This window comes from Aspergillus saccharolyticus (genome assembly GCF_003184585.1).
Source record: "Aspergillus saccharolyticus JOP 1030-1 unplaced genomic scaffold BP01scaffold_5, whole genome shotgun sequence".
Taxonomy (NCBI): Eukaryota; Fungi; Ascomycota; class Eurotiomycetes; order Eurotiales; family Aspergillaceae; genus Aspergillus; species Aspergillus saccharolyticus.
Genome location: NW_020290615.1, coordinates 491,581 through 507,344, shown reverse-complemented (window position 1 = coordinate 507,344; position 15,764 = coordinate 491,581). Strand labels below are relative to the sequence as shown.

The 15,764-nt window shown below is 56.9% G+C and overlaps 8 protein-coding genes across 8 annotated transcripts in view; 4 read left to right on the top strand and 4 right to left on the bottom strand.

Moving 5' to 3' along the window:
* BP01DRAFT_407656 (aminotransferase class I/II-fold pyridoxal phosphate-dependent enzyme) overlaps window positions 1–787 on the top strand; it is a 1,725-nt gene extending 938 nt beyond the window's left edge. Inside the window, exons 2-3 of the mRNA XM_025578802.1 lie at window positions 74–216; window positions 278–787. Of these exons, the coding sequence (XP_025434112.1) occupies window positions 74–216; window positions 278–619 (485 nt within the window). The 3' untranslated portion in view covers window positions 620–787. The remainder of the gene's footprint in view (window positions 1–73; window positions 217–277) is intronic.
* Window positions 788–905: 118 nt separating this feature from the next.
* On the bottom strand, window positions 906–1,793 carry BP01DRAFT_363302 (uncharacterized protein; the record flags this gene model as incomplete). The annotated part of the gene is made up of 1 exon (XM_025576266.1): window positions 906–1,793. One exon carries the CDS (start codon window positions 1,791–1,793, stop codon window positions 906–908), a length of 888 nt encoding a protein of 295 aa, XP_025434111.1.
* A 751-nt stretch (window positions 1,794–2,544) lies between these two features.
* BP01DRAFT_353977 (uncharacterized protein) lies at window positions 2,545–3,392 on the bottom strand. The gene has a single exon (XM_025574317.1). The coding sequence runs from the start codon at window positions 3,182–3,184 to the stop codon at window positions 2,549–2,551; it is 636 nt and encodes a 211-aa protein (XP_025434110.1). The 5' UTR covers window positions 3,185–3,392; the 3' UTR covers window positions 2,545–2,548.
* A 187-nt stretch (window positions 3,393–3,579) lies between these two features.
* Window positions 3,580–4,933, top strand: BP01DRAFT_371730 (NAD(P)/FAD-dependent oxidoreductase; the record flags this gene model as incomplete). The annotated part of the gene is made up of 2 exons (XM_025576683.1): window positions 3,580–4,393; window positions 4,446–4,933. 2 exons carry the CDS (start codon window positions 3,580–3,582, stop codon window positions 4,931–4,933), a joined length of 1,302 nt encoding a protein of 433 aa, XP_025434109.1.
* Window positions 4,934–4,982: 49 nt separating this feature from the next.
* Window positions 4,983–7,734, top strand: BP01DRAFT_176536 (putative very-long-chain acyl-CoA synthetase family protein (CefD1)). Its single transcript, XM_025570832.1, has 3 exons — window positions 4,983–5,438; window positions 5,495–6,956; window positions 7,064–7,734. Exons 1-3 carry the CDS (start codon window positions 5,429–5,431, stop codon window positions 7,488–7,490), a joined length of 1,899 nt encoding a protein of 632 aa, XP_025434108.1. The 5' UTR covers window positions 4,983–5,428; the 3' UTR covers window positions 7,491–7,734.
* Window positions 7,735–7,957: 223 nt separating this feature from the next.
* Window positions 7,958–8,973, bottom strand: BP01DRAFT_176539 (uncharacterized protein). The gene is made up of 4 exons (XM_025570833.1): window positions 8,589–8,973; window positions 8,472–8,512; window positions 8,348–8,366; window positions 7,958–8,273 (listed from the first exon to the last, which is right to left on the bottom strand). Exons 1-4 carry the CDS (start codon window positions 8,895–8,897, stop codon window positions 8,178–8,180), a joined length of 465 nt encoding a protein of 154 aa, XP_025434107.1. The 5' UTR covers window positions 8,898–8,973; the 3' UTR covers window positions 7,958–8,177.
* Window positions 8,974–11,404: 2,431 nt separating this feature from the next.
* BP01DRAFT_389417 (Zn(II)2Cys6 transcription factor) lies at window positions 11,405–13,458 on the top strand (the record flags this gene model as incomplete). Its single annotated transcript, XM_025577920.1, has 2 exons — window positions 11,405–11,506; window positions 11,578–13,458. 2 exons carry the CDS (start codon window positions 11,405–11,407, stop codon window positions 13,456–13,458), a joined length of 1,983 nt encoding a protein of 660 aa, XP_025434106.1.
* A 412-nt stretch (window positions 13,459–13,870) lies between these two features.
* mcsA (putative citrate synthase Cit1) lies at window positions 13,871–15,375 on the bottom strand (the record flags this gene model as incomplete). Its single annotated transcript, XM_025576265.1, has 3 exons — window positions 13,871–14,071; window positions 14,122–15,258; window positions 15,325–15,375. 3 exons carry the CDS (start codon window positions 15,373–15,375, stop codon window positions 13,871–13,873), a joined length of 1,389 nt encoding a protein of 462 aa, XP_025434105.1.
* Window positions 15,376–15,764: the final 389 nt, after the last annotated feature.

Below are 15,764 nucleotides of genomic sequence, written 5' to 3'. Positions count from 1 at the left end.
TTTTTTTTTTTTTTTTTTTTTTTTTTTTTTTTGTTTTCGGTGGAAGCATAATGCTAACGGTCTTCTGTTTCAGCGGTCGTCCTCTGCGACCCCGATACGAGGGAGTATCTCATCAACTACGCCCGGAGTCTCATCTACACCACCGCCCTAGGATTCCCCTTCCTCGCGGCCATCCGCACCGTGTATGAGATGTTGGAGGGCGGGGAGACGGTCGAGGTAAGCTTGTTTCTCATGTGTTCGTGTGTGGGTGGGTAAAAGCTCACGGTAAGGGTTCCAGTTGCAAGACACCCTCCACCACAGAATCCGCTATCTACGCGAGCGATTGACTGCAATCCAGCCGGCAGATCCCACCCTGTTCGCCTTGCATCACCATCCCGGCTCCCCCATCTTCTCGCTGCGCTGCCCCCTGCCCCGCCGGCTGGCCGCCGCCTGTCAGGCTAAAGGGTACGTCGTGCGTCCCATCCTTCCGCCCACCGTACCCGCCGGCCAGGAGCGCGTGCGGGTGTGTCTTCATGCCGGGAATACCGAGGAGGAGATCGATGGGCTGGTGGAGGTGATTTCGGAGTGGTTGGCCGAGATGCAGGAGGTGCAGCCGGTTGCCAAGGTGGCGCGGTTGTGATGAGGGGTGCTAGCAGATACTGCGTATCATGCAGGCATGCTATAGAGAGGTTGATGGAGCTTGCTTTCGAGGAAGCATGTTGGACGCCAATTGCGGGTACTGTGGTTGTGGGTTGTGATATAGGGGTTACATGGGGATTCGATAGATACGGCATATATAGTACTGCAGTACATAAGAAAGGTTACCTTCAAGTATATAGCAGAAGGTGTATATACTTACGCATGAGATATTGACCTCAAAACATTGATTGATGAGCGCGTCATGGAACTACAAACTAACCCCATCCTCAATACATATTACTATTGGGATTGACCCAATCCACCTCCAGGCGGAAAAGAGTCTGACTCGAGCCAATAAGCCCAATGGTCCTCCGGAGATCAAGGACGATGTCCTCTCGGGCCAGCAAATCGCAGCCGAGGATGAGCTTGTGAGTGCCCGCGTTGGGCGAAATCACGGCCCGCACGACGATGCGTGTCCAGCGCCGACGCGACATCTTGTGGCCCAGATGATCCGGAATATAGACAAAAAAGACGGCGCACTCGGTCGCCGTGTGCCTATTGGTGGCGAAATTGGTCCAATCCAACATCCCATACGGCTCGCAAGGCTGGATGAACGCCCCGGGGATGGCGCGCGCATGGCCCGGATTGATGAAGGATGTCGGGGCCCCCGTGTCCAGCAAGACAGTGCACAGTCGCTCCGTCGTGCCCAGTCCCATCCGTGCCGTGGCGTGAGTGAACTGCATCAACCGGCTGGTGTAGCCCTGCCACAGGGCGTCCTCCCAGCAGAAGGCCGGGGAGACTGTGATGTCCGCATCGTCGAGCTTGCAGACTGCTTGCGACTCATAGTCCTCAAACGAACACCGCGGAGGCCAGAACTCGTGCGGAGGCCAGTCTTCGGCCGTGTGATGGGGTGGATGCTCACACAGTGGACAATGGCTCCGCTGGCAGGAGCACCGCGGCTGCTGTTCATCCTCTGACTGCTCCTCCTCCGGCTGGGGATCAACCTGCTGCCCAGCCTCCAGCTGCAGATCAACCCTCTGCTGACTCTCCTGCACGGCCTTCTCAATCTGATCCAGTTGATGTCCAGGGTACTCGTGCTTCAAAGCCTTCCTGAATGAATGCTTGCGCCGGATCCTCATGGCTCCGTAAGGACTCAGAGGAGACCCTGGTGGCATGGTGTTGCTCTCGTGGCTGGACTAGCAAGATACGTCGTTGTTGCCGTTCTCTGATGGAGTAGAGGCAATAGGGAGGTTATATAGCCTCGGAGCATTATGGAGAGAACCGGGATGTTGATTCATTTCGCGGAAGTCCTCGACGTGGGTTCCTGTCTGGCGTATGATGAAGCCGCTTGCTCCTCCTTGAGATGGTTTGTTGAAGGAAAGTGCCAGCTCGGAACAAACAGTAGGGCTGTGGCCACGGAGATAGGAGGTAGTTAGGGCAAATGCTGTGGGCGAAGTAGGGAAAAGGGCTCAAATTGTCGGAAATCGTCATTTGGGAGCATGTCACGTTGAGAAGCCAGCATTCTTCACTAACTGCCATACTGGTGAATGGTTGCTGTTGAATCAGTCCCCCTTCAACCTCAGTATCATACCCATTGACGCTGCCCATCGTGGTATTGGTGTAGATGCCGCTTTGGCGTGAGAGTAATGAAGCTGCATAACGCCTTGGCCTGTTCATCTTGCTTCATGTATTGAATGGAGCTGATTGGTGTCTCCAGCACAGCACGTTGATATCTTACACGATTTACAGATTACATTCAGACAATCGTGCAGGTTATAATCAAGAATGCAGCACAGCGTTGATCAATTCTACAGACGAGCTCCGGTTCTTGACCTTAATCCGTGAAAACCTGAATTATATCATCGTTCTACCCAACTGACTGGCGGACAAACATCTTCCATGACAAACTTGAAAAAAAAACTCTTACTCATTACCAACCAACCGAGGAGCCACGAATCCAATCGAACCACTTCTTTCCTGTCGATCCCTCCGCACCCCCATAAAAGCGATTAAATATGGTCGCTGCCACATTCTCATCCTTTGGAGCATCTTTCTCCGGGATCAGCCGCAGGACATCCTCCGCCACCAACCCAATCAGACAGTAGGGATGCCAGTGAGTGGTCTGGGTCTGATCGTCGGCCTGCTCACCTGGGAAATCAGTCCAGGTGATCTGGCTCTCGTCGAGCGGCTCCCTGCACCGGTAGCATGTCGTTCTTCGGACTGCAGCGCACGGAGAGGAACGCAGAGGCGCAGTGGCTGCAGGGGTCGCCGGGGCCCCAACGGACCGGGCTGGGATACCAGCAGTACGACCTGGAGGCGCGGGGTGACTGCTCGCCCGCGATCTCCGCGGAGTGGGGATACCGCTGGTCAATCCACCACGCCCAGCTGAAACGATATTCGCATGCACTATGGTGGCGCTGGTGGCCGGCGGAGACGGGGCGAGTCTCCGGCGCGCTTGCCTCAGTTCGCCTCGGAGCAGGTTGGAAACATTGCCGTTTTCTAGAGTCTGGTCAGCAGCTGCACGATTTTTGGCGGTGGGGTTGTAGGTGGAGATCCTGTCAGGCATGGTGAGTGTAGGCTTGCGAGATTGGTCCCTGGGCGTGAATCAGGGGCCTTATGTACATAAGATGCAGGACCTTGAACCAGGACCCATAAGGAGACTGAGTTGGGTGATCTGCATAGACCCAGACTGACCAGTTGGATGGTAATTGGGGGTTTTATAGTGAATGTGTGTTCATTGTGTTGGAGGAGTTGTGAGGGGAAGAAGATAAAGGATGATGTGCGAGGGTCAGATAAGCTCCCCCTCCCCACCTCCTCCTCCTCCTCCTCCTCCTCCTCCTCTTCTTCTCTTCTCCTCATCCTTTCATCGCGCGGTCTCGCACAATTCCTTTGTCTCACTCCATCCTCTTTAACGCCTCTTTGTGCTGCTACATGCAATATCCGTTCCCGAGCTCCTCCACAATGACCGTCGACACTCCCTATGATATCATGATCGTTGGTGCCGGCATCTTCGGTGTCAGTACAGCCTACCACCTCTCGCTCCAATCGCCGCATCTGAGCATCCTCCTCCTCGATCGCAGTCCGGCCCCTCCATCTCCTGCGGCATCGACCGACCTGAACAAGATCATTCGCGCCGACTACTCTAACCCTCTCTACATGACACTCGGCTTCGAGGCCATCGACGCGTGGAAATCCCTCCCCAGCTTCCAAGCAGCCGGAGTCCACCACCCCTCCGGCTGGATCTGCATGGACGAGAAAGACAGCGACAGCGCCATCCGCATCCGCCAGAACTTCCACCGCGCCGGTCGCGACGACTGTGTCGTCGACATGACGAAGGAGGAGGTCCGTCAAGCCTGGGGTGGGCTGCTGCAACAGACCGATTACTCGCCGTTTGCGACCTACTACTTCAACCCCTCGGCGGGCTGGGCCGACGCCGGCCAGGCGCTGCAGATCTTGACGCAGGAGGCCGTGCAACGTGGCGTCCGATTTGAAACCGGCGAGGCGCGGCGCATCACGCGGGACGATGGCTGCGGCGGTGCGCTCGGGGTGAAGACGGCGGACGGAACAGTCTATACGGCCAACAAGATTGTTCTGGCGACCGGTGCATGGACGAGCCAGCTCATGTCGTCCATCGAGGATGAGCTGGATCTCCCGGACGCAGATCGCGTCGAGCGACAGATCACCGCTGCAGGGGTGTGTGTGTCACATTTCCAGCTGTCGCCCGCCGAACAGGAGCGCTACGCTCAGCTGCCCGTGTTTGTCTATGGTGAGCAGGGTGAGTTATTTCCCGCCTCGGGGTTCTGGCCACGGAAGCTGACTTCGTCCAGGCGAGGTGATCCCCCCCACGGCAGACGGAATTCTCAAGTTCACGTCCGCTTCCTCCTTCACGAATACCATCCGGACTGCATCGGGACATGAAATCTCCGTGCCGGTGGCCGATCAGTTGCAGGTCCCGCAGAAGTTGCAGGAGGCGCACATGAGGGAAATTCGACCCCGACTGCCCGAACTGCTGGAACACGGACGTCGACAACCCGAGTGGTATCGTCTATGCTGGGATGCCATCTCCCCCAGCCAGCATCCGTTGATTACTCCGCATCCCGACCCTCGGTTGGCGAATCTCTATCTCGCCGTTGGCGGCTCCTTTCACAGCTACAAGTTTCTTCCCACGATCGGGCGGTATGTTGTCAATGTACTGCAAGGGGTGAGCAATGGGCCCGAAAAAGACGCGGCGTGGGCGTGGAAGACGATCCAACCGGCCGAGAAGGGGGTGCACGAGAAATTAATTCCCACGACGGAATTCCGCGACTTAATTTGAGGTGGCGCTAGCCACGCCCAACAGAGGATGATGCACAGATGGGGTAATACGAGACGCAAATGCGGGGGATGTATTTAGCGCTCCACTCATGCAGCAGCTCACCGATGGTGCTGCAGAGCTTGATAAGCCTGTCGGTCTGCGGTTAACCTCTAGCCGACCGAGGGATTGTTATTGTAGCTGTCAATACCTTGGGTGGGCCAGATCAGATCCTTACAACGGGTCATAGCAAGAAGAGGAAATTAAGCAACTACAAAGCCTGATATCGCGAAAAGAAACAAGCCGTCTGGAAAGTGTACTGAGTAGTAGTCAATCAGATCCCCCCCGCTGGCCAAATTTCTGCCATGCATGCAGCAGCATCAAGTCGAATAAACCGGCTGGACGGAGGAGCCGAGGATGTCCGGCAATTGATTTGCTCCTCCCCTCCTCCCCTTCAAATATTCTCCTTCCACCAGATACCATACTGTCATTCTCGTCTTCTTCTTCTTCATCTTCATCATGGCTTTAGGTGAGTATGCTCTTGCTCGTTTAACATCCTATGGCATGTCATGCTAATTCCTGTAGCGATCGCTGCCGCCATCACGGCCGCAGCCTACCTCAATGCCAAATTCCACCTGAGCAAAGACCTGGCGGTGCTGCGCACGGTGCGCCAGGCCACCCGCAGCACACAACAGGCCCGAGAACAAGGCCAGCTTAACCTTTGGTTCAATTTCGTCGAAACCGCCTCGCACTATCCTGATGTGACCGCTATTTGGACACGCGAGCAGTCGTACACCTTCCGCGAGGTGTTTGCCGCCGCTGCACGCTACGCCCAGTTCTTTCGCCACCACGGCGTCAAACCCGGCGACTTGGTCGCATTTTATCTCCAAAATCGTCCAGAATTTATGTTCGCATGGTTGGGACTCTGGAGTATTGGTGCGGCGCCTGCTGCGATTAATTACCACCTCACCGGGGACGCACTGGTGCACAGTCTGACCCTCAGCGGCGCAAAGCTTTTGCTGGTGGATCCGGACGCGGAGTGCCGGGCGCGCATCGACGACCGCCGATCCACCTTGGAGACTGACTTAGGACTAACACTTATCACCCTGGATGAGACCTTCACTACCACAGTTCTCGCGAAATTTCCCGCCGAAGTCCCTGAAGGTGGTCAACTAGCGCGGGACACCCAAGGCAGCGCCCCGGCCATCTTGCTCTACACCTCGGGAACCACGGGGCTACCGAAGGGATGCCCCTTCACAATGGAGCGGCTGCACAATGGCGTAGGCATCAGGGAGTATTCCACGCACGACAAGGTCGGACCTGACGGCGACCGGTGGTACAGCGCGATGCCGCTCTACCACGGGACATCGGCGGTGGCACTGATGGTGGCGCTGGTACGCGGCACTAGCATCGCGATTGCGCCGCGGTTCAGCGTACGCGACTTCTGGCGCGACATCCGCGACTCGCAGGCGACGGCATTCGTGTACGTCGGCGAGATCGCCCGATACCTGATGGCGGCGCCGCCCTCGCCGCTGGACCGGCAGCACCGCGTGCGTCTGATGTACGGCAACGGATTGCGACCGGACGTGTGGACGCGCTTCCAAGAGCGCTTTGGGATTGCTGAGGTGGGCGAGTTCTTCAACAGCACCGAGGGGGTGTTCAGTCTATATAACTACAACCGCGGGCCCTTCAGCGCTAGCGCCGTGGGCCACCACGGCGCGTTGTCTCGGTATCTCATGCGCGACGTGTATGCCCCCGTGGCCATCGACCCGCAGACGGGGGATGTTCAGCGCGACCCGGTGACCGGGTGGGCGATTCGCCAGCCCTACGAGATCGGCGGCGAGATGCTGGTGCGGGTGCCGTCCAAGGCGGCGTTTCCGGGCTATTGGCGCAACCCAGACGCCACGGATAGAAAGTTTCTGCGCGATGTGTTTCAGTCCGGGGATCTGTGGTATCGATCAGGGGATGCGCTGCGACGGGATGCCGATGGACGGTGGTATTTCCTCGACCGTTTGGGAGATACGTTCCGCTGGAAGAGTGAGAATGTGTAAGCTCCCCTCCCTCCTCCTTGTTTTGATTGCAGTACCAAGTACCAACCCGACCGCCGGACGCTTTCTGCAAGGAGCTCGAGTATAGCTAACACCCAGGGTACAGCTCCACGGCCGAAGTATCTCACGTTCTAGGCGAATATCCCGGAATCCAGGAAGCCAACGTCTACGGCGTTTTGGTGCCCTCCCACGACGGTCGGGCCGGCTGCGCCGCGCTGCAGCTGACTCCCGAAGCGGCCGCCAAGGGAGAGAGCTTGGATCTCACGGCGCTGGCCCGGTTTGCGCGCGCCCGTCTCCCGCGCTACGCGGTCCCGGTGTTCCTGCGGCTGGTGACGCAGACGTCGCATATCCACAACCACAAGCAGAATAAAGTACCGCTGCGCGAGGAAGGCGTCGAGCCGGCGAAGCTGGGGACTCACGTGGTGGGCGGGCAGAACGACCAGTTGTATTGGCTGCCTCCTGGGGCCGAGGGGTATGTGCCGTTCGGCGAGAGGGAGTGGAAGCAATTAGTTGGCGGGACGGCGAAGTTATGAGGTTAGATTGGATGGTTCGACCGAGACCTCTGTTGTTACCGTGCTGCCGTCCTGAACATGATTGTACGAAGACTTTGAATGGGATATCGGAGGTTTCGTTTCGGGCTAGTAACACAACCAGTCTGCGCTTGCAAGCTCCTGGAAAGGGCCGATGCCAAGCGGGAGTCACGGTTGGTTGGTATAGGAGGTTCAAATTAGGGCACGCGATGGAGGTGGAGCCTACCTCCGCCATGTTCCCCCTTGTCATTGGAAAGGAGGTTGTTTCAGGCTTACTCCGTACTCCATTCGAGGCTTTACAGTAGATCCGGGGACTGGGTGTAGTAGCCCTAGGCAGGGGGCGATATATGAGGTGTGTGTGCTGGGAGGCTTGGATTACCTCATAGAAGCTTCCATGCAGAACCGGTTCCCAGTTTAATTATTCTCCTAGGAGGAGTGTGCTTGAGGCAAAAAGACGACACCATGAACCTCTTTGCATTCACATTAACATGTCAACATCTCACCCAGAAAAGTAATGGCCGTTGAAAATCGAAATAGCAAACCAAGTCCCTGTTGCGCTTGTGCTTCTGCAACCCCTTACTTAGTCTCCGACTGGCAACGATCACATTAGGTGCTCGTTGACCTGTGACCACGGGGGGTTGTTGCTGCAATCTCCACCCACACAGGCCCCCCGGAGGATTCCCATGACTCCTAACGTCCCGGGCAAAGAATGTGTCTCGGCTTTGAGGTTCCAAACGCGTCGTCGTAGCATCGCTTCCCATCTCCGCCGCCACTCTGCTTGGAGCACTGTAGTGAGAAAACGTAGGAGGATGAAGTTAGATGTATACTTCTAACAGGTTCGTCCCGAGTCATTGATTTACCTTGCCAACGTCGCATGGACTAGATGCCATCCCCCAGCCATCCAAGTCAGTAAACCCAGTCGAAGCAGTCTTCTGACATTCGAGTCGCAACGGGTGGAGGGTGAAGAGATGTGCAGCCACTCACTAATTGTTGTATCCGATTTTGCAGCTTAGTCCATTGCATGTCTGTCCATTGTGGACAAAGAGGTCAGATTGAGAGTGGAAGGGGAAGAAGCGCGCAGATCACAGGGGGGACCCGTACACCACAATGAATATTTGAGGCGTCACAATTAACATTCGGATTGTACGCGGCTGCTTGGACCTGTTGACCGGTTGCGAGGTTGGACGTGGTTGCGTCGAGAGGCGATGGGGATGGGGCTGCCAGTGCCAGGCTGGCGAAGAGGGCAATGCTGATGGAGTTGAAGCGCATGGTGAAGGGGTTGGGTTGGGTCTGGTTCTCTTGGATGGTTTTGAAGGAATTTGAAGACGAGCGTGCGACTAGTGAATTACATTTGTTGGCGGAAAGATGCTTCTTATTTATACCCATTTCCCTCACGATGTGCTCGGGCATCCAGTCGGCTGATGGGGGATGTTTGGTACACAGTATCTAGAATTGATGCTAGCTTGAAGCTGAGTGCGCATATCTCTCTTTGGGGAATGGGCTTCTTGGTGATTGACCATGTCCCCGCATGATAGAATGTCATGGCAGACGTGATGTGCAGCCCCAGACGTGTGTTTGTCTTAGGTAGTTCTTCCTCTCAGGGTCGGACCAATCATGATCACAGGAGCTACAGCACACCGTCAGCAGGACTGGAGACCCGGACATCTAGCGAGAAACATTGAGCCTGTCGCTGTCGCGGGCTCCTCGGGATACCATAAGAGGAAAAACACTGCCAGGCTCGAGTCGAACACTTCCCCCCAAATCCCCCCACAGACAACTTCATTGCCGGCAAGCATCTTGACTGGGCTCAGATCGTCAGTCAAATCGGCTCTCAAAGAATCCGGCCTCGAATGGGCCCCCGATATTCCTTAAATTACCGCTACATCTTTCATTGTGCAGCCGCAACAACTGTCCATGAAGGCTACAGTGAAACCTATCTTGAAGCAACTTCCCCCAAGACCCTTCTCAGAGCAATCACATTGGGACGCCTGAGCGGCTCATTCAGTGAGCCCCTCCCCGTCTATCCGGAGGCTGACGGCTGTGCTGCGGGAATGGGCTACATCTGCAGGTTACACAACTGGGGGGCTTACATGCATTGGCGCAAACAAATCACGATAGCACTGCTGTCCCAGGTTGTCTTGCGGTAGCCCTTCAGGGTCCAACCTTTCCTGCTGAATCAATCACCTCGATTATTCGTGCTGCGGTACCGAGCGGTTGTCACGCTTTTGCGAGGCTGTAAGTTTCAGTCGGAAGCAGCAAGCCAGGAAGGAAGGGGAGGCTGAGGGTCAATGACTGCATGTCTAACACAGTCTAGTTCCAGATAGTTGAATATGCAGGGCAGGTGGAAGGCGGGGGTGGATGGATCCGCTGACTACTGCCTGAAGCTGCGGTTGTGTTGAACTGGACCGAAAACGACCCTGAACAGGGATCAACAAGTCTAGCTTGGAATGGTTGCAGATCAGCTGGATTCGAGAAGGTAGACGGGAAGCAAATGGTCCCCGGTTTGGAAGCCCCTCAACCGGAAATAAAACAACAGCCACGTCATAGATATTTCATTCCTAGGTTAGAGATTCGCTGTGCGTACGGGTTACTTGAGAACAGGGCTGCAGCAACTTCAGGTGGTGCGATGCACGGCGGCGACGGTGGCGACGTGACACTCGTATGCGGCTTCTACGCATACTACGGGTACTCTGGAGCCCTAACCATCTGGCAGGGTACGTGGGGTGAGACTTGTTCGCCCAGGAAGGGCACAGGGCTTCAATGTGCGGACCTTCCTCTTGACCCAAGCAATGAGAAGGATCTCAACCCAGGCGTTAATGATAAGGAATTTCCCCCCATCAGAGTAAGGCCACCTGAACGGTATACATAAATGAGGAGCCCTGATATTAATGGTCGATTGCAGGTACAGTACATTGGCGGATGACATCTGCTGAGAACGATTCTGGTGCGCTTTACGAATTCGACTTTCAGGTCTGAGATGGCGCTGATTTTGACTGACTTACTTCGCATCCTGTATTGAGTGACTTCTAGCGCACATGAATATGTGTTTCATGAAGTAGGAAATGGAAAGGAAGACGGGGGGAGCAGAGCAGAGTAGACCTTGGGCAAAATGAGCCCTATTCTAGATATTGATCCGGGTAGAAGCAAGTGTGACTTTCATTCCAGCGTTGACTCACGTCTTAGAGAGATTCACCTTCTTACATGATGATTGGAAGCAACGGCCAATTCGAGACAAAGGCTCTGATTGACTTCCACATTTATCATGCTTAGCAGTGCTTGTTATCCACGAAACTAGCGAGCCCAAAGTTCGTCTCTCTTCGTCTCAGAGACTCTTTTAAACTTATCCACAAGAGACCTCCGAACGAGCAAAGAGATCAACTCCTGCATATCACCTTTACGCGATTTGACCTTTTGCTGCACAGACTAGGTGCATAGTATCATAATATCGTTGAGAGTAGTGGCGCCCATTCATCGGATACCGGCTGGTAGAACCATGTCTGAGCAACAAGAGAATTAATAGTGGCAGTCAAGGTAGCAAGGTAGCAACCCTGGTGCATTCTATCAGAGCTCTGTGGCGCCCAGATGGCTGAAAATAGCATGGACTCCTCGTTTGATTGCCAGGCATTTGTGTGATAACAAAAGGTTAGCTATACGTAGGTTGTCAATCCTATCAGCTGTCATCTCTTATCTACGTATCCTGCAGCCAGCCTCCCCCGCTCCTCTCACGTGGAAGCGAAAAGATAAGGCTGGTATGCTGGTAGGAATAAGATCGGCGCCTTCTCCGCATTCCGGTTGATTCCTCGGCAGCCTTGCCGTGTCACTCACCTCCATGTTCTGTTACTGAAGCATAGAATATCATTCTCCCATTCGACCTCAAGCATCAAACCCCAATAAAATAAAAAAAAAATCCTCACATCATGTCCTCCTCCACCACCACCACAACACAAATCAAGCCGAGCAGAGAAGGCCAACAAGGTCGCCGCTTCCGGACGGGTTGTAAGACCTGTAAGTCGAGAAGGGTATGCGAGCGAGCCCTTCTGTTCTGACTTCCCTACCTTCTCGTCAACCTTCTGGCTAATTCCAGGTCAAGGTTCAATGCGATGAAACCAGACCGGCGTGTAAGGCATGCGTGAGGCAAGGGAGAATTTGTCCCGGATATCAGCGCGAGTTCAAGTGGTCCACTAAACATGAGGTCTCTTCGACGCGGAGGCGAGTAGCTGGTAGGGAAGGGCGTACGCGGGTAGATACCCCCGAGGTGACGGATGTGATGGCGGAGGTGGAAAATCAACAGTTGGAAGAGGCGTTCGATGCTGCGTCTGGGTTGTTGAGATCCGAGGGTGATTCGAATGAGGATGGTGGTGATTCTGGTGCTGACGCTACTGGGCGTATACCGACTGTGGGGAGTTTGGATGGATTGGCGGAGTTGTATGGGCGAATCTATGGGGATGGGTGGGAATGGCTGACGGGGTTGGAGGCGGATACTCAGGGTCAGAGCCCCCTGGAGGCATTGTCTCCGTTGGATATGCCGATCAATCCCTTGGAAGAGGCGTTGAACGAGCCGGCCACCACAGTCGATGCACTCGTTGAGGCTGAAGCAGACCTTCCTCCCCCCCACGATACACCACCCCAGATCCTCCCCAGTCCAACCATGAGCGAGACCACCACTTTTCTGATCGAGTACTGGTTCAAGAACGTGTGTTCCATCTGGTCGAGCTTCGACTCCGACCGCAACCTGATCCGCACGCTGGCGGCCCACACATGGAGCCACAACGCCGCCGTCTTCCACAGCCTGCAGACCATGTCAGCCCTACATCTCGCGGAGCAACTGCCTCACCTGCACGCCATCGCCAGCACCTCCTGGACCGCCGCCATGCAGTCCATCCAACAGGAACTGGCCTCCTGCACGCACTCAACGCAATTCCCCACGGGTCTCCTCCTCGCCCTCGCCGGCATCGGCACCACCACCTGCTGGACCGACAGCCAGCAACTGGGCATCCCCCTGCTGCAGAAGATGAAGACCATCCTTGCCTACTACAACCAGCCGGGCATGCTCGCGCCCACCTCCACGGACCGGGTGTATCTCGAGTTCTTCAACGACAGCTGCGCCTACTGGGACATCCTCTGCCGGGTCGTCACGGAGGAAGACCCTGCAGATGACACGAACAGCCTCATCCCCGTCCACCCTCCCAGCCAACCATCCCGCCCACTCCCCCCTGCAACAACCCTAACCTCAACCTCGCCGCACCCTTGGGTGGGCGTCTCCCGCCACATCCTCGACCTCTTCGCCCACACCCTCCTCCTCTGCCGCCGCCACAGCAAGCGCCTCCTCCACGATGCCACCCTGCACACCCTGCAGGCCCTGATCCGCGACATCCACGCCGCCCGCGCCCTCCGCACCACCCTCTCGGCCATGACCCTCCCGGACTCCCCCAACCTCACCGAAACCGGCGACGCGCGCACCCCCCTGGCCCATTTAGTCGATGTAGCAGAGGGCTACCGCCTCGCCGCGCTCCTGCACCTCTACCACACCTTCCCCGACCTCCGCGCCGACCGCACCCGCGAACTGGCCCTCGCACCGCAGGATGCGTCGCGGTGGAGCCTCCAGACCCTCGCCCTCGAGCTCCTCGATCTCGTAACACGCATCCCCCTGGACTCTGGCTCCAGAGTCATCCAGCCGCTGCTGTATCTCTCCATTGCGACGGGGCTGAGAGCAGGCCCAGAACCGGGGGACTATCCCCCGCTCGTCGACCCGATGGCGATCCAAGTGAGTCAGGCGCGGCGGGTGGTCCTGCAGCGGGTCAGTGGGTGGGAGTATAGTCTGCCGGCGAAGCCGATTCAGGTGCTGAAGGCGTTGATTCAGCGCATCTGGGAGGTGGGCGATCGGGAGGTCGCGATGGGGGTTGCCCGGGGCAGGCGGAAGCATTGGAGTGAGGTGATGGAGGAGGGGAGATTGAGGACCATGTTTGGCTGAGTTGGAGGTTTCGCTAAAAGGGTTAGTTAATGTGTTTAGTCGTTGAGTCGGTGGGATAGTATTTTTTCATTTCAATCAAGTGTTGGGGTGGATTGCTGGTTGGGCTGGGATGGATTGTTCTACTGTAGAAGGGAGGAAGGCAGGCAGGCCGTTTCTTAGTTGTCTGCAAGGAGACGAGACACGAATAACTACTGTACACCGCTCATCTCTCATCCCTGGCCCGACTACAGTATCCCCAACAGCTACCGCTACCATGACATTCGCATCGTGTCGGTCCTCACTTCATCCCCCCCAGATTGATTTCCCGCCCCTTCCGTTCCTGCCGATCAAGTTTCCCACAGAAAAAGGGGGTCGAGGGGATTGGTTTGAACTTGATCTGGTGAAATCACATGCATCTTGACGATGTGCTCGCTCATGCACTCAGTCCCTGCAAGTTGATACTCTTCGGTCGCTCGATGGGCAGCCCCAAGGCGCGATCCCAGATCAACTGCACCAACGGACCCAGAGCACGACTCACGCCAAAGGTCACAGTGTAGTATAATGGTTGCGTGAACCCATAGTGATAGAAGAGCACTCCCGACGCAGCGTCCACGTTCGGATGCGGGTTCTTGGTCTGCTGAAATGTTAGCCCGGCTCCTCTCCGCCCAAGCCTACACCACCTACCTTTCCATGTTCCGTCAGAACGCCCGGCGCAATCTCCGAGGTCTGCTGGACCAGCTTGAACACCGGGTTCTGCTGCACGTCGGGTCGCGTCGCGGCAAAGTCCATCAGCGCCTGGAAGCGCGGGTCGGGCTGACGCAGAACCCCATGGCCGTAGCCGGGGACCACGCGGCCGGATCGCAGCGTGGTCCATAGATAGTCCCGCACGGCCTCGTCCGTCGCCCCCGACCCAATCTCCTCCTGCATGGCGAGGATCCAGCGCAGCACCTCCTGGGCGGCCAGCCCGTGCAGCGGACCCGCCAGCCCCAGCAGCCCGGCGCTGTAGCTGAGGTAGGGGTCGCTGAGGGCACTGCCCACCAGATGCGTCGTGTGCGCCGACACATTTCCACCCTCGTGGTCGCCGTGCAGCGCCAGGTACAGCCGCAGCAGATCGTGGAAATCGCCGTGCTGGGTCGGGTCGCCCTTGCCCAGCAGGGTGGCGAAGTTCGCCGACCAGTCGAGCGCCCCGTCCAGCGGCTGGGTGCCCACCTGGTCGACCGCGTCGGGGCGGAAGACCAGCGCGGCCACGCGGGGGATCTTGGCCAGCAGGGCGATCGCGTCGTCGAAGGTCGGCTCCCAGTAGTCTGCCTTGGGCAGGCCGCGGGCGTAGGCCTGGGCGAAGCGGGATTCGGTGTTGAGGGCGGCCACGGCGACGGACAGCTGGGTCATCGGGTGCATGTCGCGGGGGAAGGACTTGATGAGGGTGAGGAGGTGGTCGGGCAGGTGGGATTGTTCGGCCAGCTGGCGCGAGAACGCCCGCACTTGGGCGGTCGAGGGCACCTGGCCCGTCAGCAGCAGCCAGAACATCGCCTCGGGAAGCATCTCCGTGCCCACGGGGGCTTTGGGCAGTTCCCGCTGGCAGTCCTTGATCGTCTTGCCGTGGAACCGGATCCCCTCGTTCGCATCCAGCACCGACCCTTCCCACAGGAGCGCCTTCAGTCCCCGCATCCCGCCGATGACGTTGCCGACCGTTACTTCCCCGATGACCTGATCGCTGCGGGCTTTGACTTGCTTCAGGAGATCCCGTTTCGCGGGGATAACGGCCTTGAGGGCGGTTTTCAGATCGGGTTCGGTGGCATAGCCGCGACGCAGACGGGGGGTCTAGATCGGTCAGCGGTTGGTTCAGAGATGAAGGCTGTGAGGGTAGGGGAGTGTGGGCGCACGCACCTGAGTTAGTCGCGAGGCATGGCGGGTGGTGGTACGTAACGGAAGAGCCATGATGGGAGTATGTGTGGGTAGATGGTATGTGCACAATTGGTGAGAAGCAAAAAAGAAACAATCAAGATCCTGTCTTGATAGTGGTGTGAGAGGAAAGTCTCGTTCTATGGAGGGAGGAGTGAAGCTGTGAGGGTGTGTTACAGGGAAGATTGACAAGGGGAGGGGAAGGTCCATACATAATACCACCCAACTTCACTACTACTTAATTAATTCCCTTACCTATAGTTACTGAGTAGCCTCGGCCGAGGCGGGGAGGGAAGCGGTTGGCTGCGGAAATGGACCATCCCCGAATAATCCGACCGAGGCAAGGGGACGGCTGCATGCGGACAGTTGGAAGGGGAGGGATGGATGGCCAGTGGGCAGTACCTGCGACCCGGAGAAATCCTACA